The sequence below is a fragment of the Salvelinus alpinus genome, chromosome 1 (assembly GCF_045679555.1).
Source record: "Salvelinus alpinus chromosome 1, SLU_Salpinus.1, whole genome shotgun sequence".
Classification (NCBI taxonomy): domain Eukaryota; kingdom Metazoa; phylum Chordata; class Actinopteri; order Salmoniformes; family Salmonidae; genus Salvelinus; species Salvelinus alpinus.
Genome location: NC_092086.1, coordinates 21274296 through 21298976, shown reverse-complemented (window position 1 = coordinate 21298976; position 24681 = coordinate 21274296). Strand labels below are relative to the sequence as shown.

The 24681-nt window shown below is 43.2% G+C and overlaps 2 protein-coding genes across 3 annotated transcripts; both read left to right on the top strand.

The window, feature by feature from the left end:
• Window positions 1-7187: 7187 nt before the first annotated feature.
• Window positions 7188-17448, top strand: LOC139578258 (inward rectifier potassium channel 16-like). Of its 2 annotated transcripts, none has more exons than XM_071405668.1 (2): window positions 7188-7311; window positions 15917-17448. In XM_071405668.1, exon 2 carries the CDS (start codon window positions 15960-15962, stop codon window positions 17109-17111), a length of 1152 nt encoding a protein of 383 aa, XP_071261769.1. In that variant the 5' UTR covers window positions 7188-7311; window positions 15917-15959; the 3' UTR covers window positions 17112-17448. The 2 variants fall into 2 exon arrangements, with proteins under 2 accessions (XP_071261769.1, XP_071261847.1); XM_071405746.1 differs by lacking the exon at window positions 7188-7311 and adding an exon at window positions 12965-13157.
• Window positions 17449-18024: 576 nt separating this feature from the next.
• Window positions 18025-24664, top strand: LOC139578128 (inward rectifier potassium channel 2-like). The gene is made up of 2 exons (XM_071405410.1): window positions 18025-18189; window positions 21890-24664. Exon 2 carries the CDS (start codon window positions 22177-22179, stop codon window positions 23554-23556), a length of 1380 nt encoding a protein of 459 aa, XP_071261511.1. The 5' UTR covers window positions 18025-18189; window positions 21890-22176; the 3' UTR covers window positions 23557-24664.
• Window positions 24665-24681: the final 17 nt, after the last annotated feature.

Here is a 24681-nt window from a genome sequence, read left to right as displayed (position 1 = left end):
AAGACTGAAGACAACCACCCACAAAACCCAACACAAAACAGGATACCTAAATATGGTTCCCAATCAGAGACAACACAAAACACCTGCCTCTGATTGAGAACCATATCAGGCCAAACACAGAAATAGGAAAAACATAGAACTACAAAACTAGACTGCCCACCCCAACTCACGCCCTGACCATACTAAATAAAGACACAACAAAGGAAATAAAGGTCAGAATGTGACAGAATATCCATTACTGTTGTCTTTCTTCACACACCTGCAAAACTATCAGTAAGAATATCCATTACTGTTATCTTTCTTCACACACCTGCAAAACTATCAATAAGAATATCCATTACTGTTATCTTTCTTCACACACCTGCAAAACTATCAGTAAGAATATCCATTACTGTTATCTTTCTTCACACACCTGCAAAACTATCAGTAAGAATATCCATTACTGTTATCTTTCTTCACTCACCTGCAAAACTATCAATAAGAATATCCATTACTGTTATCTTTCTTCACACACCTGCAAAACTATCAGTAAGAATATCCATTACTGTTATCTTTCTTCACACACCTGCAAAACTATCAGTAAGAATATCCATTACTGTTATCTTTCTTCACTCACCTGCAAAACTATCAATAAGAATATCCATTACTGTTATCTTTCTTCACACACCTGCAAAACTATCAGTAAGAATATCCATTACTGTTATCTTTCTTCACACACCTGCAAAACTATCAGTAAGAATATCCATTACTGTTATCTTTCTTCACTCACCTGCAAAACTTTCAGTAAGAATATCCATTACTGTTATCTTTCTTCACTCACCTGCAAAACTATCAGTAAGAATATCCATTACTGTTATCTTTCTTCACTCACCTGCAAAACTATCAGTAAGAATATCCATTACTGTTATCTTTCTTCACACACCTGCAAAACTATCAGTAAGAATATCCATTACTGTTATCTTTCTTCACTCACCTGCAAAACTATCAGTAAGAATATCCATTACTGTTATCTTTCGTCTCTCAGCTTGGAAAACCAATATGCTGTGCAAGGAGTGGACTTAGCACCATTATTCTGCTTCCTTGTTATCTATTTTAGGAAACACTTCTTTGGATGACCAGGGTCTATTAGTGCTGCTGTTATTATGGTCTCTGTAGTAATTGCTTAGTGTTTTGTTATGGGCCCTTTGAAAGCATGTGAAGTGTTTATGCTGCTCTGTGGCTCCGTTGTGTTCTTTCTTCCTTATCTTAACAAGTATTTATTAGGCCCTAATTGGGGACACTGAAGACAAAGGAAACCCTTATTGTTGCGCTCATGGTACCATTAGTGGAACCGTGCTCCCACCCATCCAGGACATCTACTCGACACGGTGTCTGTGGAAGGCCCGCAGCATCATCAAGGACCCCAGCCACGAGTTTCTTTCTACAAGCCATCAGACTGCTGAACACTGACCACCTGCACTGACTGTCTACACCTTAGCACACATGCACTCACACACACCCACACAGATATAATTACACACACACATCACAACTGCTGCTATCACACTCGTATAATCATTACTAAATACTGAATCATTTAAACACTTGCCCCCCAATCCCCCCTTCCCCAAAACATCTGTAAATATTGTAATATAAATTGTGCCTTCCTGTATTATACTTAAGCAAAAATGTACTTTATGTTCGTATTCTTATCTGTTATTATTTCTTATTGTTGCATTGTTGAGAAGGAATCTGCAAGTAAGTATTTTGTTGGGATGTGAATACCATGTGTACATAAAACTAATAAAACTTTAAACGAATGACCAAGAGCACAGTCTCTCAGTTGCATAGGGCAAAGGTTAACTAGCTGACTAATGAATAATGAGAATATAAAGCGGAGGTATTACGAAACCAATAACTAGCCTACTGGGTTTGCTGCACTCATTATGTCTAGGGGTCCTAGCTACATGGTCTGTAACCTGACTCATTATGTCTAGGGGTCCTAGCTACATGGTCTGTAACCTGACTCATTATGTCTAGGGGTCCTAGCTACATGGTCTGTAACCTGACTCATTATGTCTAGGGGTCCTAGCTACATGGTCTGTAACCTGACTCATTATGTCTAGGGGTCCTAGCTACATGGTCTGTAACCTGACTCATTATGTCTAGGGGTCCTAGCTACATGGTCTGTAACCTGACTCATTATGTCTAGGGGTCCTAGCTACATGGTCTGTAACCTGACTCATTATGTCTAGGGGTCCTAGCTACATGGTCTGTAACCTGACTCATTGTGTCTAGGGGTCCTAGCTACATGGTCTGTAATCTGACTCATTATGTCTAGGGGTCCTAGCTACATGGTCTGTAACCTGACTCATTATGTCTAGGGGTCCTAGCTACATGGTCTGTAACCTGACTCATTATGTCTAGGGGTCCTAGCTACATGGTCTGTAATCTGACTCATTATGTCTAGGGGTCCTAGCTACATGGTCTGTAACCTGACTCATTATGTCTAGGGGTCCTAGCTACATGGTCTGTAACCTGACTCATTATGTCTAGGGGTCCTAGCTACATGGTCTGTAACCTGACTCATTATGTCTAGGGGTCCTAGCTACATGGTCTGTAACCTGACTCATTATGTCTAGGGGTCCTAGCTACATGGTTTGTAACCTGACTCATTATGTCTAGGGGTCCTAGCTACATGGTCGGTAACCTGACTCATTATGTCTAGGGGTCCTAGCTACATGGTCTGTAACCTGACTCATTATGTCTAGGGGTCCTAGCTACATGGTCTGTAACCTGACTCATTATGTCTAGGGGTCCTAGCTACATGGTCTGCAACCTGACTCATTATGTCTAGGGGTCCTAGCTACATGGTCTGTAACCTGACTCATTATGTCTAGGGGTCCTAGCTACATGGTCTGTAACCTGACTCATTATGTCTAGGGGTCCTAGCTACATGGTCTGTAACCTGACTCATTATGTCTAGGGGTCCTAGCTACATGGTCTGTAACCTGACTCATTATGTCTAGGGGTCCTAGCTACATGGTCTGTAACCTGACTCATTATGTCTAGGGGTCCTAGCTACATGGTCTGTAACCTGACTCATTATGTCTAGGGGTCCTAGCTACATGGTCTGTAACCTGACTCATTATGTCTAGGGGTCCTAGCTACATGGTCTGTAACCTGACTCATTGTGTCTAGGGGTCCTAGCTACATGGTCTGTAATCTGACTCATTATGTCTAGGGGTCCTAGCTACATGGTCTGTAACCTGACTCATTATGTCTAGGGGTCCTAGCTACATGGTCTGTAACCTGACTCATTATGTCTAGGGGTCCTAGCTACATGGTCTGTAATCTGACTCATTATGTCTAGGGGTCCTAGCTACATGGTCTGTAACCTGACTCATTATGTCTAGGGGTCCTAGCTACATGGTCTGTAACCTGACTCATTATGTCTAGGGGTCCTAGCTACATGGTCTGTAACCTGACTCATTATGTCTAGGGGTCCTAGCTACATGGTCTGTAACCTGACTCATTATGTCTAGGGGTCCTAGCTACATGGTTTGTAACCTGACTCATTATGTCTAGGGGTCCTAGCTACATGGTCGGTAACCTGACTCATTATGTCTAGGGGTCCTAGCTACATGGTCTGTAACCTGACTCATTATGTCTAGGGGTCCTAGCTACATGGTCTGTAACCTGACTCATTATGTCTAGGGGTCCTAGCTACATGGTCTGCAACCTGACTCATTATGTCTAGGGGTCCTAGCTACATGGTCTGTAACCTGACTCATTATGTCTAGGGGTCCTAGCTACATGGTCTGTAACCTGACTCATTATGTCTAGGGGTCCTAGCTACATGGTCTGTAACCTGACTCATTATGTCTAGGGGTCCTAGCTACATGGTCTGTAACCTGACTAATTATGTCTAGGGGTCCTAGCTACATGGTCTGTAATCTGACTCATTATGTCTAGGGGTCCTAGCTACATGGTCTGTAACCTGACTCATTATGTCTAGGGGTCCTAGCTACATGGTCTGTAACCTGACTCATTATGTCTAGGGGTCCTAGCTACATGGTCTGTAATCTGACTCATTATGTCTAGGGGTCCTAGCTACATGGTCTGTAACCTGACTCATTATGTCTAGGGGTCCTAGCTACATGGTCTGTAACCTCACTCATTATGTCTAGGGGTCCTAGCTACATGGTCTGTAACCTGACTCATTATGTCTAGGGGTCCTAGCTACATGGTCTGTAACCTGACTCATTATGTCTAGGGGTCCTAGCTACATGGTCTGTAACCTGACTCATTATGTCTAGGGGTCCTAGCTACATGGTCTGTAACCTGACTCATTATGTCTAGGGGTCCTAGCTACATGGTCTGTAACCTGACTCATTATGTCTAGGGGTCCTAGCTACATGGTCTGTAACCTGACTCATTATGTCTAGGGGTCCTAGCTACATGGTCTGTAACCTGACTCATTATGTCTAGGGGTCCTAGCTACATGGTCTGTAACCAGACTCATTATGTCTAGGGGTCCTAGCTACATGGTCTGTAACCTGACTCATTATGTCTAGGGGTCCTAGCTACATGGTCTGTAACCTGACTCATTATGTCTAGGGGTCCTAGCTACATGGTCTGTAATCTGACTCATTATGTCTAGGGGTCCTAGCTACATGGTCTGTAACCTGACTCATTATGTCTAGGGGTCCTAGCTACATGGTCTGTAACCTGACTCATTATGTCTAGGGGTCCTAGCTACATGGTCTGTAACCTGACTCATTATGTCTAGGGGTCCTAGCTACATGGTCTGTAACCTGACTCATTATGTCTAGGGGTCCTAGCTACATGGTCTGTAACCTGACTCATTATGTCTAGGGGTCCTAGCTACATGGTCTGTAACCTGACTCATTATGTCTAGGGGTCCTAGCTACATGGTCTGTAATCTGACTCATTATGTCTAGGGGTCCTAGCTACATGGTCTGTAACCAGACTCATTATGTCTAGGGGTCCTAGCTACATGGTCTGTAATCTGACTCATTATGTCTAGGGGTCCTAGCTACATGGTCTGTAACCTCACTCATTATGTCTAGGGGTTCTAGCTACATGGTCTGTAACCTGACTCATTATGTCTAGGGGTCCTAGCTACATGGTCTGTAACCTGACTCATTATGTCTAGGGGTCCTAGCTACATGGTCTGTAATCTGACTCATTGTGTCTAGGGGTCCTAGCTACATGGTCTGTAACCTGACTCATTATGTCTAGGGGTCCTAGCTACATGGTCTGTAATCTGACTCATTATGTCTAGGGGTCCTAGCTACATGGTCTGTAACCAGACTCATTATGTCTAGGGGTCCTAGCTACATGGTCTGTAACCTGACTCATTATGTCTAGGGGTCCTAGCTACATGGTCTGTAACCTGACTCATTATGTCTAGGGGTTCTAGCTACATTGTCTGTAACCTGACTCATTATGTCTAGGGGTCCTAGCTACATGGTCTGTAACCTCACTCATTATGTCTAGGGGTCTTAGGCCTAGCTACATGGTCTATAACGTGATTGGATGTTTGCGTAAATGTGTAAATATATGTGTCACATCCTGATCGGTTGTTTCACCTGTCTTTGTGCTTGTCTCCACCTCTCTCCAGGTGTCGCCCATATTCCCCATTATCCCCTGTGTATTTATACCTGCGTTCTCTGTTTGTTTGTTGCCAGTTCGTTTTGTTTCGTGAAACCTGGCAGCGTTTGTTCCCCTGCTCCTGTCTGTTCTTGCTCCTGTTGTCTAGTCCTTCCCGGTTTTGACCGTTCTGCCTGCCCTGACCCTGAGCCTGCCTGCCATTCTATACCTTGTCCCACCTCTGTGGATTATTGACCCCTGCTTCCCCCTACCCTGAGCCTGCCTGCCGTTCTATACCTTGTCCCACCTCTGTGGATTATTGACCCCTGCTTTCCCCTACCCTGAGCCTGCCTGCCGTTCTATACCTTGTCCCACCTCTGTGGATTATTGACCCCTGCTTTCCCCTACCCTGAGCCTGCCTGCCGTTCTATACCTTGTCCCACCTCTGTGGATTATTGACCCCTGCTTTCCCCAACCCCGAGCCTGCCTGCCGTTCTATACCTTGTCCCACCTCTGTGGATTATTGACCCCTGCTTTCCCCTACCCTGAGCCTGCCTGCCATTCTATACCTTGTCCCACCTCTGTGGATTATTGACCCCTGCTTTCCCCTACCCTGAGCCTGCCTGCCGTTCTATACCTTGTCCCACCTCTGTGGATTATTGACCCCTGCTTTCCCCTACCCTGAGCCTGCCTGCCGTTCTATACCTTGTCCCACCTCTGTGGATTATTGACCCCTGCTTTCCCCTACCCTGAGCCTGCCTGCCGTTCTATACCTTTGCACCCTCTCTGGATTACTGACCTCTGCCTCCCTTGATCTGTCGTTTGCCTGCCCCTGTACGAGAAATCAACTTTTGTTTCTTTGACACTGTCTGCATCTGGGTCATACCTGAAACCTGATAATGTGACCGTGTGTTGAATCCACTTTACTGCCTTCGGTCCAGGGCCAGCTCAGTCATGACTCCCATGGTCGTTCAAGCAGATTAGTATTCGTTCAACGTGATAACCCAAAAATAAATATATACCACCCCAAAAATTTAGGCATGCCTAAATTAAAGAGGTTAACTAACACAAAATAACTCAAAATACTGGCAGGCCTGATCGCTACCACCTGTTGTGCTTATCAAGGCTTCCTGGCAGTGCCTTTGACCAGGTTGGGGCTGCCATGGGGATGGGGTGTAGAAGTGTGTCCTGGTAGTGTGTTGCATAGCGGTGTGCTAACACTAAACTAACCCCCACATCATAACAGGATAAATTCTCTAAAACATCCCAAGATGTAAAAACAGGAGCATGGGACGTCCCCACGCAGGAGTTTTCATTCACCAAATGACCTTTTCCTGCTCAGGTCACTTATGGTGAGGAAAACCTCCTGGCCCTATGCCAAATGCAATAAAACGTGTTTCAACAAAGCCTTCGATAATGAAAATCGAAATAGCATAGACATCTAGCAAGGAAACTTTAATTTGTCTGTAAATATATTACACCGGTCATAAAAATCTTATGGATCGACACAATAGGGTTTTTCTCAGGGGTGGTGTAATTGATCCCATATCATCAAACTCAATGACATGGGACTTTGCCTCTGGGCCAGTCCTGCCCTCAGAAGGTCACACTCACCTGTAAATAGGTTATAAGTGAGAGACTGACCGTAACAACTCTTAGCAGCCCGGATTTACCTGTTTGTCTGTGTTGCGTCTCAAACACACACCTACGACTGAAGTAAGTGTCTTATCATTAAGTAACAGGAATTAGATAAAGGTTGACTTTTTTTATATAGACAGTGTTGTATCCAAGTGAGTTTTGGTTCTTTCTGGGCTTATTGTGGTGAGTTTTATGTGGAAACATTTTGGAATGCTGTGTGTGTGGCAGGCACAGTTGTGTTTGTGTAAAGAGGATATTTTCTTGTCTTTCACCCACACATCCAGTGTGTGTAAAAATGTGTACTTTTTTTTAATCAGTACTTTTGATAGTGGGACCCAAACTGAGCAAATAAATGTGGTTACACTTTATTTGGATACTCCATCTGTAGATGCTCTATAGACTATCAGTAATATTTCAACTAACTATCTACAACCATAACCCTTATCCTAACCCTAAACTTAACCCTTACCCTAACCCTTATTCTAACCCTAAACTTAACCCTTACCCTAACCCTTATTCTAACCCTAACCGTAGCAAGCGATTGATTATCAAAAGAGTTTGTTGATAGTATGACCATCTGTCGAGCATCTACAGATGGAAAATCCGGACTTTCCAAATAAAGTGTGATAGTAAGTTTTGTTTTGAAATACAGTTGTAGCCAAAAGTTTTGAGAATGACACAAATATTAATTTTCACAAAGTTTGCTACTTCAGTGTCTTCAGATATTTTTGTATAACTACAAGCATTTCATAAGTGTCAAAGGCTTTTATTGACAATTACATGTTGTTGATGCAAAGAGTCAATATTTGCAGTGTTGACCCTTCTTTTTCAAGACCTCTGCAATCCGCCCTGGCATGCTGTCAATTAACTTCTGGGCCACATCCTGACTGATGGCAGCCCATTCTTGCATAATCAATGCTTGGAGTTTGTCAGAATTTCTGGGGTTTTGTTTGTCCATCCGCCTCTTGAGGATTGACCACAAATTCTCAATGGGATTAAGGTCTGGGGAGTTTCCTGGCCATGAACCCAAAATATCGATGTTTTGTTCCCCGAGCCACTTAGTTATAACTTTTGCCTTATTGCAAGGTGCTCCATCATGCTGGAAAAGGCATTGTTTGTCACCAAACTGTTCCTGGATGGTTGGGAGAAGTTGCTCTTGGAGGATGTGTTGGTACCTTTATTCATGGCTATGTTCTTAGGCAAATTGTGAGTGAGCCCACTTCCTTGGCTGACACATGAATGGTCTCAGGATGCTTTACTGTTGGCATGACACAGGACCGATGGTAGCGCTCACCTTGTCTTCTCCGGACATTCTTTTTTCTGGATGCCCCAAACAATCGGAAAGGGGATTAATCAGAGGAAATGACTTTACCCCAGTCCTCAGCAGTCCAATCCCCGTACCTTTTGCAGAATATCAGTCTGTCCCTGATGTTTTTCCTGGAGAGAAGTGGCTTCTTTGCTGCCCTTCTTGACACCAGACCATCCTCCAAAAGTCTTCGCCTCACTGTGCGTGCAGATGCACTCACACCTGCGTGCTGCCATTCCTGAGCAAGCTCTGTACTGGTGGTGCCCCGATCCCGCAGCTGAATCAACTATAGGAGACGGTCCTGGCGCTTGCTGGACTTTCTTGGGCACCCTGAAGCCTTCTTCACAACAATTGAACTGCTCTCCTTGAAGTTCTTGATGATCCGATAAATGGTTGATTTAGGTGCAATCTTACTGCCAGCAATATCCTTGCCTGTGAAGCCCTTTTTGTGCAAAGCAATGATGACGGCACGTGTTTCCTTGCAGGTAACCATGGCTGACAGAGGAAGAACAATGATTCCAAGCACCACCCTCCTTTTGAAGCTTCCTGTCTGTTATTAGAACTCAATCAGCATGACTGAGTGATCTCCAGCCTTGTCCTCGTCAACACTCACACCTGTGTTAACGAGAGAATCACTGACATGATGTCAGCTGGTCCTTTTGTGGCAGGGCTGAAATGCAGTGTAAATGTTTTTTGGAGATTCAGTTCATTTGCATGGTAAAGAGGGACTTTGCAATTAATTGCAATTCATCGGATCACTCTTCATAACATTCTGGAGTATATGCAAATTGCCATCATACAAACTGAGGCAGCATCCTTTGTGAAAATTCATATTTGTGTCATTCTCAAAACTTTTGGCCACGACTGTAGGCTATTGGAATCTGAAGATCTTTCCAAAGGTGTTATTTCTTGTAAATTAATACACAGTTGCAAAACAGGAGCTGTAAAATAGTTTTTTGTGATGCCATTAATCAGTGGTGGAAAAGTATCCCATTGACATACTTGAGTAAAAGTAAAGATACCTTAATAGAAAATGGCTCATGTAAAAGTGAAAGTCACCCAGTAAAATACTACTTGAGTAAAAGTCTAAAAGTATTTGGTTTTAAATATATTTAAGTATCAAAAGTAAAAGTATAAATCAAGTTTTCAAGATATGTAACTTTCATAATACAGAAATCATCCCTGTATGATGTATTTTGCATCATTCATCATGTGATGCAAAACGCAGCATCATTTGATGCAAAATGCATCATACCGGATGATTTCTGTATTTTGAAAGTTACATATCTTGAAAACTTTACTGCTGACAAGCAAAACATTTTGAAATACCAAAACATCGTTTTTGGGTGGAGTTATCCTTTAAGCAAACTAGACGGCATCGTTTTTTATTTATTTGTATTTATGAAGAGCCAGGGGCACACTCCAACACTCAGACATAATTTACAAACGAAGCATGTGTATTTAGTGAATCCACCAGATCAGAGGCAGTAGGATGACCAGGGATGTTCTCTTGATAAGTGTGTGAATTGGACCCTTTTCATGACCTGATAAGCATTAAAATGTAACAAGTACTTTTGGGTGTTAGGGAAAATGTATGGAGTAAAAAATTATTTAGGAAAAATTATTTATTTAGGAATGTAATGACGTCAAATTAAAAGTTGTCAAAAATATAAATAGTAATGTACAGAGTAGTACCTTAAACTATTTTTGCTTACAGCGCATTCAGAAAATATTCAGAACCCTTGACTTTTTCCACATTTTGTTACATTACAGCCTTATTCTAAAATTGAGTAAATCTTTTTGTTCTCATCAATCTACACACAATGCCCCATAATAACAAAGCAAAAACAGGCTTTTAGAAATACAAATAAAAAACAGAAGTACCTTTTTTACATACAGTAAGTATCCAGACCCTTTGTTATGAGACTCGAAATTGAGCTCAGGTGCATCCTGTTTCCGTTGATCATCCTTGAGATGTTTCTACGACTTGATTGGAGACCACCTGTAGTAAATTCAATTGATTGGACATGATTTGGAAAGGCACACACCTGTCTATATAAGGTCCCACAGTTGACAGTGCATGTCATAGCAAAAACCAAGACCATGAGGTTGAAGAAATTGTTCTTAGAGCTCTGAGACAAGATTGTGTCGAGGCACAGATATGGGGAAGGGTACCAAGAACACAGTGGCCTCCATCATTCTTAAATGAAAGAAGTTTGGAACCACCAAGACTCTTCCGAGAGCTGGACGCCTGGCCAAACTGAGCAATCGGGGGAGAAGGGCCTTGGTCGGGGAGGTGACCAAGATCCTGATGGTCACTGACAGAGCTCCAGAGTTCCTCTGTGGAGACGGGAGAACCTTCCAGAATGAGAACCATCTCAGCAGCACTCCACCAATCAGGCTTTTATGGTAGTGGCCAGACGGAAGCTACTCCTCAGTAAAAGGCACATGATAGCCCACTTGGAGTTTGCCAAAAGGCACCTAAAGGACTCTCAGACCATGAGAAACAAAATTCTCTGGTCTGATGAAACCAAGATTGAACTCTTTGGCCTAAATGCCAAGCGCCACGTCTGGAGGAAACCTGGCACCATCCCTACAGTGAAGCATGGTGGTGGCAGCATCATGCTGTGGGGATGTTTTTCAGCACCAGGGACTAGGAGACTATACAGGATCGACGAAAAGATTAACGGAGCAAAGTACAGAGAGATCCTTGATGAAAACCTGCTCCAGAGCGCTCAGGACCTCAGACTGGGGTGACGGTTCACCTTCCAACAGGACAATGACCCTAAGCACACAGCCAAGACAACGCAGGAGTGGCTTCGGGACAAGTCTCTGAATGTCCTCGAGTGGCCCAGCCAGAGCCCGGACTTGAACCCGATCGAACATCTCTGTAGAGATCTGAAAATAGCTGTGCAGCGATGCTCCCCATCCAACCTGACAGAGCTTGAGAGAATCTGCAGAGAAGAATGGGAGAAACTCCCCAAATACAGGTGTGCCAAGCTTGTAGCGTCATACCCAAGAATACTCAAGGCTGTATTTGCTGCCAAAGGTGCTTCAACAAAGTACTGAGTAAAGGTTCTGAATACTTATGTAAATGTGATATTTCAGTTTTTTATTTGTAAAAAATGTGCAAAAAAATTCTAAAAACATGTTTTTGCTTTGTCATTATGGGGTGTGTATGTGTGAAGATGAGGGGGGGAAACTATTTTACGTAAAGTGACAAAATGTGGAAAAATTCAAGAGGTCTGAATAATTTCCAAAGGCACTGTAAGTACTTTACATCACTGCCATTAATGATTATAAACCAGAGATGAGCATAAGTGTTCAGACTCAATAAAGTCATAAATCCACTAGATGAAACACTTTTTAAAATATATTTTATTACATATGTTTAAAGGTAGACTTTGCTCTCACACAGTCAAACACAGTATCAGTATGTGCAGTATGTGCAGGGGTTCTCTTCATGCTGTTCACTGGGTGGTAGACAGGGGACCAAAACAACAGAGAAGTTGACCTCACGTGTCACCCTGTTAGTTGTTATGGAAACGTACTCAATAAGCTGTTTGCTTTCTGCATCACCATCATATCGATGAGTCTACCTATAAAGGACAGCATTGTAACTATAATGCAATTAAAGGACATGGAAGCATGGTCATACATCTACAATTAGAATATCATTAATTATCTTAAATATTTAGAAGTCATACTTTTGCGTGCTGTACATATGCAATAATCAGAACTAAATGTCTTATCTCAGCTCACTGGTCACCATAGCAGCACCCACCCGTAGCACGCGCTCCAGCAGGTATATTTCACTGGTCACCCCCAAAGCCAATTCCTCCTTTGGCTGCCTTTCCTTCCACTTCTATGCTGCCAATGACTGGAACGAATTTCAAAAATCACTGAAGCTGGAGACCCATATATCCCTCACTAACTTTAAGCACCAGCTCTCAGAGCAGCTCACAGATCACTGCACCTGTACATAGCCCATCTGTAAATAGCCCATCCAACTACCTCATCCCCATACTGTTATTATTTTTTTTGCTCCTTTGCACCCCAATATCTCTACTTGCACATTAATCTTCTGCACATCTATCACTCCAGTGTTAAATTGCTAAATTGTAATTATTTCGCCACTCTGGCCTATTTATTGCCTTACCTCCCTTATCTTACCTCATTTGTACATGCTGTATATAGACTTTTTTTTCTCTATTGTGTTATTGACTGTATGTTTGTTTATTCCATGTGTAACTCTGTGTTGTTGTATGTGTCACACTGCTTTGCGTTTATCTTGGCCAGGACGCAGTTGTAAATGAGAACTTGTTCTCAACTGGCCTACCTGGTTAAATAAAGGTGAAATAAAATAAAATATATATATATATTATTATTTTTTATGACATATTGGTTTCCTTACCCTGTAAACCAGGGGTGTCAAACTCATTCCATGGAGGGCCTAGTGTCTGCTGGTTTTTAAACCAGTTTAATTTAAACCTAAACAACCAGGTGAGGGGAGTTCCTCGCTCATCAGTGACCTTAATTCATCAATCAAGTACAAGGGAAAACCCACAGACAATCATGGATTGAGCTTGACACTTGCTGTAAGCAGTCTATGGACAAGGTATGACAACAATCAATGCGTTGGTTTTGTTTACAAATGCAAACTTCTTAGCTTTTGTGGCACAAATCCAATGCAAGTCAATTGTCTTGATATTAGCATTTTTTACTGGGTAAGGAAACCAGTGTGTAATTTTGTAATTTGGGTAAATATCCCTTTTAACATGTCATTGTATGCATTAGTGGGAGTTTGTTTGGTGAGATTGTTTGTGCTGTCAAGAAAAACAAAGTTAGAGGTAGTTTGGTGAGCCAATGCTAGCTAGCGTTAGCGCAATGACTAGAAGTCTGCAGGTATGGCAGTATAGGCTAGCGCTAGAGACATCATACTGCACGCAGAGACATTAATATGGTATCCACGAGTTCATCTGACCCTGGGTACGTAGAAAAACAACCTACTTGCCAGAATCTAGTTGTATCCCTGTAAAGATGGACTTTTATGGAAACATTTAGAGGAGAACGCTATTCGTGGTAAATGCAGGATAATAATTTATCCTCAAAGTCAAAAAAGCTTAATAACTACACAGAGCTCAGGGTTATAGTTAATGACCCAATACAATTATTCTCAATACAGGGAAAGAGAAGTTGGAACAGACTCTAGACTGACAGTGTTTAAGAATTCAGTTGCTTATGAATTGGCACCTTTATTGCGATATAATGGCACCTGTTAGCTGACTAATCCTTAATATAGTCACCAGGTTAGCTCAATCATTTAAAGTATGATGAACACACTGTAGGTGTGAAGAAAGGAATAAGTGCTGAGTATTTAACGAAAGGCATAGTTAGCTGTTCTGAAGTTGTAACTTGTAAGTTAAAAAAAGTAAGTAAAAACAAAAAAAAGCTACAATGTAAATATTATAATGATTCTTGACACAGAAACACAGGTTTTACTGCACTTCTCAGTTCAATGTGTCATCCACCTCAAGTAATCTTAATTGTAGCAGTGTTTTAAATAGACATGCACATTGTCCTCTGTTTTCCATTGTTCTGGGACAGAGCAGGGTAAAACATTAAAATGAGGTTCTTTCCTGGTAAGAAAAAATGATCTCTTTCCCCACCCAGCCTAAATCCTAGTTGAATCTTTATAGATGTGTTCTGATAATGCCCAGATATAGATCAAAGGGTGAAAGGATCCATACTTGGACTAGGTGAGGGATTTAAGGTCTATTTCCTTGGTTACTGTTGACCTGTGAGGTATAATAGAATCCGTACTAGGTCAGTAAGATGGCATGGTGAAACTATACCAGGAAAGGTTGTATAAGGCTTGTTATACCAGAAACTCTTCAATGTTTACATTGAGAGTCACTAGATCAAGTTTGAGGGCACAATGAAGAAGGCTCCAGTTCTTCAAAGTAGGCCGTCTAGAGAAACCTGCAATGAAGGAAAGTAGGCCGTCTAGAGAAACCTGCAATGAAGGAAAGTAGGCCGTCTAGAGAAACCTGCAATGGAAGGAAAGTAGGCCGTCTAGAGAAACCTGCAATGAAGGAAAGTAGGCCGTCTAGAGAAACCTGCAATGAAGGAAAGTAGGCCGTCTAGAGAAACCTGCAATGAAGGAAAGTAGGCCGTCTAGAGAAACCTGCAATGAAGGAAAGTAGGCCGTCTAGAGAAACCTGCAATGAAGGAAAGTAGGCCGTCTAGAGAAACCTGCAATGGAAGGAAAGTAGGCCGTCTAGAGAAACCTGCAATGAAGGAAAGTAGGCCGTCTAGAGAAACCTGCAATGGAAGGAAAGTAGGCCGTCTAGAGAAACCTGCAATGGAAGGAAAGTAGGCCGTCTAGAGAAACCTGCAATGGAAGGAAAGTAGGCCGTCTAGAGAAACCTGCAATGGAAGGAAAGTAGACCGTCTAGAGAAACCTGCAATGGAAGGAAAGTAGGCCGTCTAGAGAAACCTGCAATGAAGGAAAGTAGGCCGTCTAGAGAAACCTGCAATGGAAGGAAAGTAGGCCGTCTAGAGAAACCTGCAATGGAAGGAAAGTAGGCCGTCTAGAGAAACCTGCAATGAAGGAAAGTAGGCCGTCTAGAGAAACCTGCAATGGAAGGAAAGTACAACTGTTCAAATGACGTTAAACTTTGTTGCCAATGGGAATAGGCAATGCATGTGTTGTGGTTGTATAGCATGTTAGGACAAATTAATCGAACTTTCTGGATGACTAGTGAAGCAAACAAAGGAAGGGAAAACCCAGAAGTTTCTCTCCTTTTGGCTGTCTTGGTTACAGCAATCATTTCCACATGAAGTTTCACAAAGGCATGTTAATTTGTCAACATCTCATTTTGCCTTTCATTTTGACTCATCCTGTCTTCATTACTGTAAAATTATGGAAAATATTTATTGAAATTAATGAATGTGGATATAATTTGTACTATCGTTAAATGTAATCGCACAGCTTTTTACTGTGTTCCCTGTAGCAAATCACAGTTCTCGTAAATAATCAGCCAACAAGATAATAAAGTGTTTTCACAGCATGACATTGTCACGGTCATTCAGGTGCTGATAGCCTCGGGCAAGGTGTGACCTAGCCTGTTTACTCAAACATGGAGGGTTCTCTTCAACAAACAGAGGAACCTGATGACATTAAGCTGGCTTGTAATAGAGATGGTCTCTCACCAATAACATCCTTTCCTAACCTAAACCCTTGTAAAGAGAGACTAAACTAGACCTAATAAAAACGGTTTACTTTACGTGTATTTCTACCTATAGGACTGTACAGTATATATTATTTTTTGTTTTACTAATCACACTAACCTCACAAATATATATATTTTTCAGGGGGAGGCACGTCACAAGAGCCCTTGTCAAAATAAGTCCAGGCATGGACCAGCAGCAGTGTATCATTGATACCCACCACATCACGACACACACCATGGGCAGAGGAGATCTTGGCCGAGGGGAGGGGAAGAAGAGGCTGCGCTACATGCTGAAGGACGGTAGCTGCCCCGTGGTGTTCCACCAATCCCCGGGCCAGTGGAGCTTCTTCCTGGCCGACATCTTCACCACGCTAGTGGAGCTCCGCTGGAGGGTCATGCTCCTCATCTTCTGCCTCTCCTACGTCCTCTCCTGGCTCTTCTTCAGCGTCCTCTACTTCCTGATCGCCTACGTCCACAAAGACCTGGAGGACCATGACTCGGCTCCGTGTGTGGCGAACGTCCGCAGTTTCACCTCCGCCTTCCTGTACTCCATGTCGACCCAGGCGACTATCGGCTACGGCTTCCGGGTGATGACGGAGAACTGCATGGTGGCCATCGTGGTGATGACTATCCAGGCCCTGATGAGTTGCTTCATCGACACAGTCGTCATCGGCATCACCGTGGCCAAAATGGCGTGCGCGAGCAAGAGGGCGCAGACAGTGGGCTTCAGCAGCTGCGCCGTGGTCAACGCGCGCGACGGCGCCCTGTGCCTTGTGTGGCGAATTGCCGACTTCCGCAGGAACCACATCCTGGAAGGCACCGCCCGGGCGCAGCTGGTCCGCCCCACGAAGCACCCCTCTGGGATGATCTCCGTGACCTACCAGGACCTAGACATCCAGAGTAGACACCTCATCCTGGCCACCCCGGCCAGCATCGTTCACAAGCTGGAGCCTGGGAGCCCCCTCTACAGCCTGGGACCGGACAGCCTGACGGAGGAGGACTTTGACCTGGTAGTGTCCTTCACCTACACCGGTGACTCCACAGGAATCCTGCACCAGACACGCACGTCTTACACCCCGGCGGACATCCGCTGGGGCCAGCGCTTCCAGGACATGGTGCAGGTGGGGAGGAGGCACTACAAGGTAGACTATGCCCTGTTTCATCAGACCACCTGGGTGCAGACACCCATGGTCAGCGCCCAGGAGGGGGACAGGGGGAGACCGCCGACCACGGAGTCTATCGGCCAATCGCAGCAGCCGTTTGTGAGATCGAGCAGGAAATTCCAGAGGTCCTTGGCTGATGTCAGTGAGGAGGTGGTTCAGGAGGCGTGGCTCTGATGACGCTGTGATAATCCCAAAACAGCAGAGACAGATAACTACATTGTTAAATTATTGTTATATAGTACATTATCACACAGGACTTCAGTAAAGGACTTGAGTAAGTGTAATAGGGTAGTTTCATTGTAAATAACTATTTTATATAATATTTTATACTCCTTTGTTATTTCCTTTATGAATGTAATAATTTAACTAAATGTTATTTTCTATCAGTTAAATAAACAAAGCGTACGTTGTTAAAGTCACATCTGACGTCCGAGGTCTGGCCTCATTTGAACGTCTTTGTTGTGATGGACAGGCTGTGCACCAAATTTAACATAAATATACTTTTTTCTGATGTGATGGTCGTAAAGTTTTTTTCAAATACAAAAATACCTCCATGTTTCTTTATTGGAAAGTCAAAAAGATGAAGATTATTGTGGATTGTAGTGAATAGTAATATGCAATATATTTACAGTTCCATGCTAAACCATGTGTTTAATTCAACATGCATCACATTCTACACTGGGGTTAAATCACAGAGCTGTTAGTTATCACTGACTACTGCGCCAGTACCTCTATATCACCACCTTGCGTTCACTGTGTGTGGTGTGTGTGTGCGTGCGTGTGTGCTGTACTGTAGACTAGTATACTCAAAGTATATAAGATGACCTAATAAACTATTACTTAGTGTAAGGTTGATTAAAATAAAGCATATTTTTTTTAAATATATATTATAACAAAATTGTAGTATTATTTTTAATAGCCCTTTTATCAGTCTATTATAATCGTGTGCGCGCATGGGCTTTGACCATTTTTAACTATTTGATGCTGGAGTCCAAACAAGCGCTGTAGCTTTCTATTGGTCGACTACAACGACAGGGCGGGGGATCGGCACATGTGTTTTCAAAGTCCGCCCGTGCAAAGCAAAGTATCTTCCGTGATTGCTGAAGAGGTTGATGGCAGTAATTACGATGTCTATCCGGATATCAAATATGAATGGTGGAACCCAAATATGGATATTAACGCAAAAACCTACCTGGATGCATGGGATGTATTAGAATAAATTACCGCTGATTTGCTCTCGACAGATCAACAGGTAAACAATGTCCCGTTACTTCGTTCTAACGGTGTAGTCTACGTGGGAATAACGGTGCAACCGTGAATAACGAGTCTTCTGTATAATGTTAGCCTACAAATTGAACCGGACATAGCCTACTTTATTTCTACAAAGAGTGATAATCTAAAATATAACCAAAGAGGCCCAGACAGTGTTTATGCAAAAATATTGTTATTTATTTCAGTTTTACTGTCTTTGAGGAGGCTGTCTCATATTTATAGTGTTCAACAAGCACTTTTTTCGATATACTTCAGAGAGTTATGGAGTTAATTTAATTTTCTGTGGGTTATAGGCTACTAATTGTGTGGGTATCGATGCGTCAGCGAGATTCAAGTATGTTAAATTTAAGCTACTCATATCCAATGAATAGCCGAGGTAGTGCTCCCTTATCAGTTGGAAGGTGTTTTGACTTGACAACTAAACATAAACCGTTACTTTCTTCCTTTAGTGCACCTGTCACGCAGAGAAAAAAGGAGCCTGTAGGCCAGCCCAGGTTGATATGATTATGCCCAGTAGCCTACACCCATTGCTTCAGAAAATAAATAAATAAATAAATATATATATAATTAATTGATCAGTGTTTATTCATCGCTGTTTCTTATAGTGTGTTTCTGTATTTGATTATTCCATTGGCCGTTATAGACCTATGCATGAATTATGACAGTCGGCCTAGCCTACCTAAATATATTAGGCTACACTTATTTGATTATGATCCGAATTTAAAGTTAGACTAGGAAAAATATTTATCTCAATCATAATGTTAATTCTGACAACATGATTCAAAACAATGAATTAAAGCCAACTGTCAACCCTGACATCCCATAGTAGCAGGTCATTCCATAATGAATGGTGCTGCAGTGCTGCTGAATATTGGATAGAAATGATTGATCTATTCTTTGCAATAATATCTTTTTTTAAACGAGCAGGTTTATGTAACCAGTTTCCATCTGTCTCAGCTGGTGCTGTCCTAATTGCACGCAGGCAAAATAAACAGTTGCAGTCTGTGTGGTGCAGCTAAGCCCAGTGCACACAGTCACTCTGATGACCTGGTTAGATAAGGGTTGATGTGGAATCTAATGAATGGACTTCACAATGACAGATTTCATTTGAGGAAACAGATTGGGTGTAACTGAGGCGTGCTGTCTGTTGATTTCCAGACCAGTCTTATTTGTTGTCCCTGACCTTTAGGACTCAGTATCACTTTGATACTGTAGCCAGCGTCTTGGCCGGTGTCGGATGTTCATGTTCTTGGTCTGTCATATTATGTCAGTGTGTATACAGGATATCTTTCCATTGGTTTATCCTTTCATCATTACCTTTGTTTTAGCCTTGAGTCAATGCATTTAGTGGTGTTGGTGTTGTGGTACAACACAGGTATTGGTAGATGGTCAGTGGGGCCAGATTACTTGTTAGATAGCAAGGAAGCATAGTGATTATGAGGTGGTTGCGGTCTGATTTGGCCTGTTAATTGTAATAGGGTGTTGTGTGTGGTGGTGTAGTTAGTTAGCTGGAGAAGATTAGGACGTCCCATAGGAAGCTCATTCACAGTGAACCAGCCTCTATCTCTCTCAGGATAGTAGGCCTGGCCTATGGGTCATACGTTGCTACATGAAATATTCACCGATAACCTCATGAAATGCAGATGTAAAAATAGATACAAGTAATTGTTATTTTGTTGTTTTATTCCAGGTGTTTCACTGATCTAGTGGTATCTCAAGAGTTCATCTGTCTATTGTGTTCAACACAAACATGATGGATTGATCATGATAAATTACATTTTAAGTAGGACTTCGTCCATTTAAACTAAATACTTGTTTAATTACTTTTTTTGTTGAAGGAGAGTATTGTATATGAAATTAAAAGGCGATGCAGAAAGGTGGGAGGGATAGTTTGGAAGGTGGAGTTTGGGACTAAACCCCAGTCTCCGGCGGGAACAGTATATATGCATAGCGCCCCAGGAGTTATAACAAATTAAGCCCCAAACTCCCAATAATACATCATGCAGATCAACACTAGTTTCTATTCCTAGTCAACCTGACAGTGACATCACTGGATGAGCAAAACAGAGATGAGGGACTTGGATGAGATGGAGCTTTCAAGACAACTGGGAACTCTGGGAAAAAATCATGATGTCAGTGATCTTCATGTTGGAAAGTCTGAGTTCTAAAAAGATGCCTTAGTTTCCCGACTTGGAATTCCAAGTTGGATGCCTGTTTTTTTCCCAGAGTTCCCTGTTGTCTTGAACGCACCTCTGTGCGTTTTCAAAGTCACATTCAGTAAAGAGTGCAATATTTTCAAGGGATAATTAAATTAATTAAATTATACACACTGATTTCTTCTACTTTAGAGCCTTTATCTTTTACAATCAAAAGGCCTACTTAGTGTAAATCAGTTGGTAATAGCCTACTCTAAAAACCAAGCGTTTACGCCAAGGGAATTTGAGAGTGCGGACACGTATTCACTATCCAATATGTTTCATTGGACAAGATAGATCACACCTCATAACGAGACACAAATGTGTCTTTTCAACCCGCAAGGGCCAACCAAAATAACCATAGTGTGCAACCGACTGCCTCTCACGCGGGACTTCACCCAAATGACATCTTGACCTTCTCTCTGTGACAGTGGTACAAATCACTGTTAGTTGTTTTGGCATTAGGGTGGAAGTATGCCGGCAGATAATAATTCATACCCTGTGGTGCATTCTAATGACTCTCTCAGGCCACACAAATGCAGTCGATAGTTACTTGGTTTTCTAGTTCAGTTGTCCTTGTTGCTCTGTTGCATGCACTGCAAGGTTATTGTTGCTTTAAACGAGACCATCCTGTATAGAGCTTGTTTACAGGCTGGCCCTTTAAACCTGATTACATGATTACGTTATAGAAGTTGTTGAGTTAAGAGGAGAAGAAGAAACTGAACAGGTGTTATTCTATTCCCCTAGTAGATCATTGAAAGATCCCACAGAAAATATTGACTAAAATATGTCTATTTAACTCTCACAGCGGTGGACAAGCATTGGACATTAGCACTATGTAAATAAACAATTGGGGGGAAAATATCAAGTAAAAAGATATTGGGAAAAGGTATGATCACTGATCTTTTTTGCAGAAACCCACATACATGGACACCACAGGAGAACGGCTTATAATAATGTCAGGAACGGAGCGAATGGAATGGCATTAGACACCTGGAAACCATATGTTTGATGTATAAGATACCATTCCACCGATTCAGCTCCAGTCATTACTATGAGCCCGTCCTCCCCAATTCAGGTGCCACCAACCTTCCGTGATGGACACACATAGTGGTTCCTTTGTGCTCCAATGACTTGTTTGATTAACATGAACCTGATCTGTAATGTGACTTTCAATTGGCTGGTCTAGCCTAATTAATACGAGCACTAAGCAGAGCAGAGAGGATCTGTTACCTTGTCAGCTGCCACAGAACTGGAATAAAAAATGTCTGTATCATGTCTCCAATCCCTGAGCCCAACATTTACTTAAATATTCTAAAATGTACAGTAGAATGTATTTACTTCCATGTGAATTGTCAAGTTGTGGTGCTGGCAGCTTTGAGTGTTGAATGCATCATTTAGACAATAGGTTGAACGCCGCTGATCTGTCCTCGTGGTTCCATTAGTCTTAACACAGACTTTTCTTCTTGCTTGTCCTTTCCACAGCCCACTTCACTGATGAGGTCCAAGACACCCATGCGAGAGGAGGACTGAGCAGGCCCCTCGCCGGCACAGCTCTCCTCTGGAGAAGCCCAGGTGCAACAGCAGCAGGGGCAGCTTTTCCCCATCCAAGTCCCTAGGACCCTATCGTCCTAAACTCCACATTTCCTGTCTTAGTGGGACCCCGCGAGCGTTCAAAACTGTTTCTCCAACGCTTCTACCAAAAACTCAGACTGTTTTCCAGAGCAGAAGCAGCGGTTGGGCCCAGCTGCTCCTCCTCCCAGGGGGAAGCCATGGGGAGCGTGCGAAGCCACCGCTACAGCATTGTCTCCTCCGAGGAAGACGGCATGAAGCTGGCCGCCATCGCCGCCGTGCCCAACGGCTACGCCAACGGCACGGTGGCCAAGGTTCATGCGGCGCAGCAGCAGGCTGTGAGCCGCTTCGTCCAGAAGGACGGCCACTGCAACGTGCAGTTCATCAACATGAGCGAGAAGGGCCAGCGTTACCTTGCCGACCTGTTCACCACCTGTGTGGACATCCGCTGGCGATGGATGTTGATCATCTTCTGCCTGTCCTTCCTCCTCTCCTGGCTCTTCTTCGGCTTCGTCTTCTGGCTGGTAGCGCTCTCCTACGGCGACTTGGAGAACGAGACGCAGATGTGCGTGTCCAACGTCAACAGCTTCACCGCCGCCTTCCTTTTCTCCGTGGAGACGCAGACCACCATTGGCTACGGCTACCGCTACGTCACCGAGGAGTGTCCCGTGGCCGTCTTCATGGTGGTCTTCCAGAGCATCTTCGGCTGCATCATCGACGCCTTCATCATTGGCGCCGTCATGGCTAAGATGGCCAAGCCCAAGAAGAGGAACGAGACGCTGCTCTTCAGCCACTACGCCACGGTGGCCATGCGGGACAGCAAACTGTGTCTGATGTGGCGCGTGGGGAACCTGCGCAAGAGCCACCTGGTGGAGGCCCACGTGCGCGCCCACCTCCTCAGGTCGCGAACCACGGCCGAAGGCGAGTATATCCCCCTGGACCAGATGGACATCGACGTGGGCTTCGACAGCGGCGTCGACCGCGTCTTCCTGGTGTCGCCCATCACCATTGTCCACGAGATTGACGAGGACAGCCCCTTGTACGAGATGAGCAAGCAGGAGCTGGAAACGTCCCAGTTTGAGATGGTAGTGATCCTGGAAGGTATGGTGGAAGCCACGGCCATGACCACCCAGTGCCGCAGCTCCTACGTGGCCAGCGAGGTTCTCTGGGGCCACCGCTTCGAGCCAGTCCTGTTCGAGGAGAATAACTACTACAAGGTGGACTACTCGCGCTTCGAGAAAACCTACGAGGTGAGCAGCACGCCCCAGTGTAGTGCCAGGGACCTGGCCGAGAAGAAGTCTCTGGTCTCTTGCTCCAACTCCTTCTGTTATGAGAACGAGGTGGCCCTTGAAAAAGTGGAGATGGAGGAGACGTTTGATGAGGAGAAAGAGGAGGATGGGGAGGAGAAGGAGGAGGTAAAAATGGAGGATCAGGGTGCTATTGAGAACGGCATTGAGAATGCAACACTGGAGGAGACAAACACAGACACAGTCTCTGTACATTCTGAACACAATCAGGATACCAGGAGTCTGACGATGCCTTCAGAAGCAAGGCCTCTAAGACGAGAATCAGAAATATGACTGCAGAGATGTTAGGGGGGAAATACTACATGAAATACTATTATGATAGGTTTGACCTTTGCTCCTAACGGCTGTCTGTACTACTGCAGGATGGCTTGACTGTGAGGTGAGTGTCATTTTCTGAGGAAGATACTCAGGCACAAGTGAATACAGAATTAACAGACCGGAGAAAATGATGCAATATTATTTATTCTCTTCACACAAGTCCCTCATCTGGTGGGAGGCGATGGTAGATTGACTGAGAGGAGTTGATGGCTCTTCTGGCCCGTGGCACTATAGGAATGAGACGGGTTAGGTAGCATTTTATACTGTGTGTGTGTGTGTGTGTGTGTGTGTGTGTGTGTGTGTGTGTGTGTGTGTGTGTGCGTGCGTGCGTGCGTGCGTGCGTGCGTGCGTGCGTGCGTGCGTGCGTGCGTGCGTGCGTGCGTGCGTGTGTGTGCATGCGTGAGCCTTTGAAAGTAGCAAGAGAACATTAGAAATTTGTCACATTGAGACATTCCACATGAAAAATTATATATACCTATACTTTAGTAGTATTACTATATTTATTTACTGTAGTGTTTTTGCGGATTTGACTGTAGCATACTGTAGTATTTACTATAGTATTTTTGCAGACATTATTCTAGTATACGGTAGTATTTACTGTAGCGTTTTTGCAGACATTACTGTATTATACTGTAGTATTTACTATAATGCTTTTGCAGATATTACTCTAGTATACTGTAATATTTACTATAGTGTTTTTTCAGACATTACTGTAGTATACTGTAGTATTTACTATAGTGTTTTTGCAGACATTACTGTAGTATACTGTAGTATTTACTATAGTGTTTTTGCAGACATTACTGTAGTATACTGTAGTATTTACTATAGTGTTTTTGCAGACATTACTGTAGTATACTGTAGTATTTACTATAGTATTTTTGCAGACATTACTGTAGTATACTGTAGGTTTTACTATAGTGTTTTTGCAGACATTACTGTGGTATACTGTAGTATTTACTATAGTGTTTTTGCAGACATTACTGTAGTATACTGTAGTATTTACTATAGTGTTTTTGCAGACATTACTGTAGTATACTGTAGGTTTTACTATAGTGTTTTTGCAGACATTGCTGTGGTATA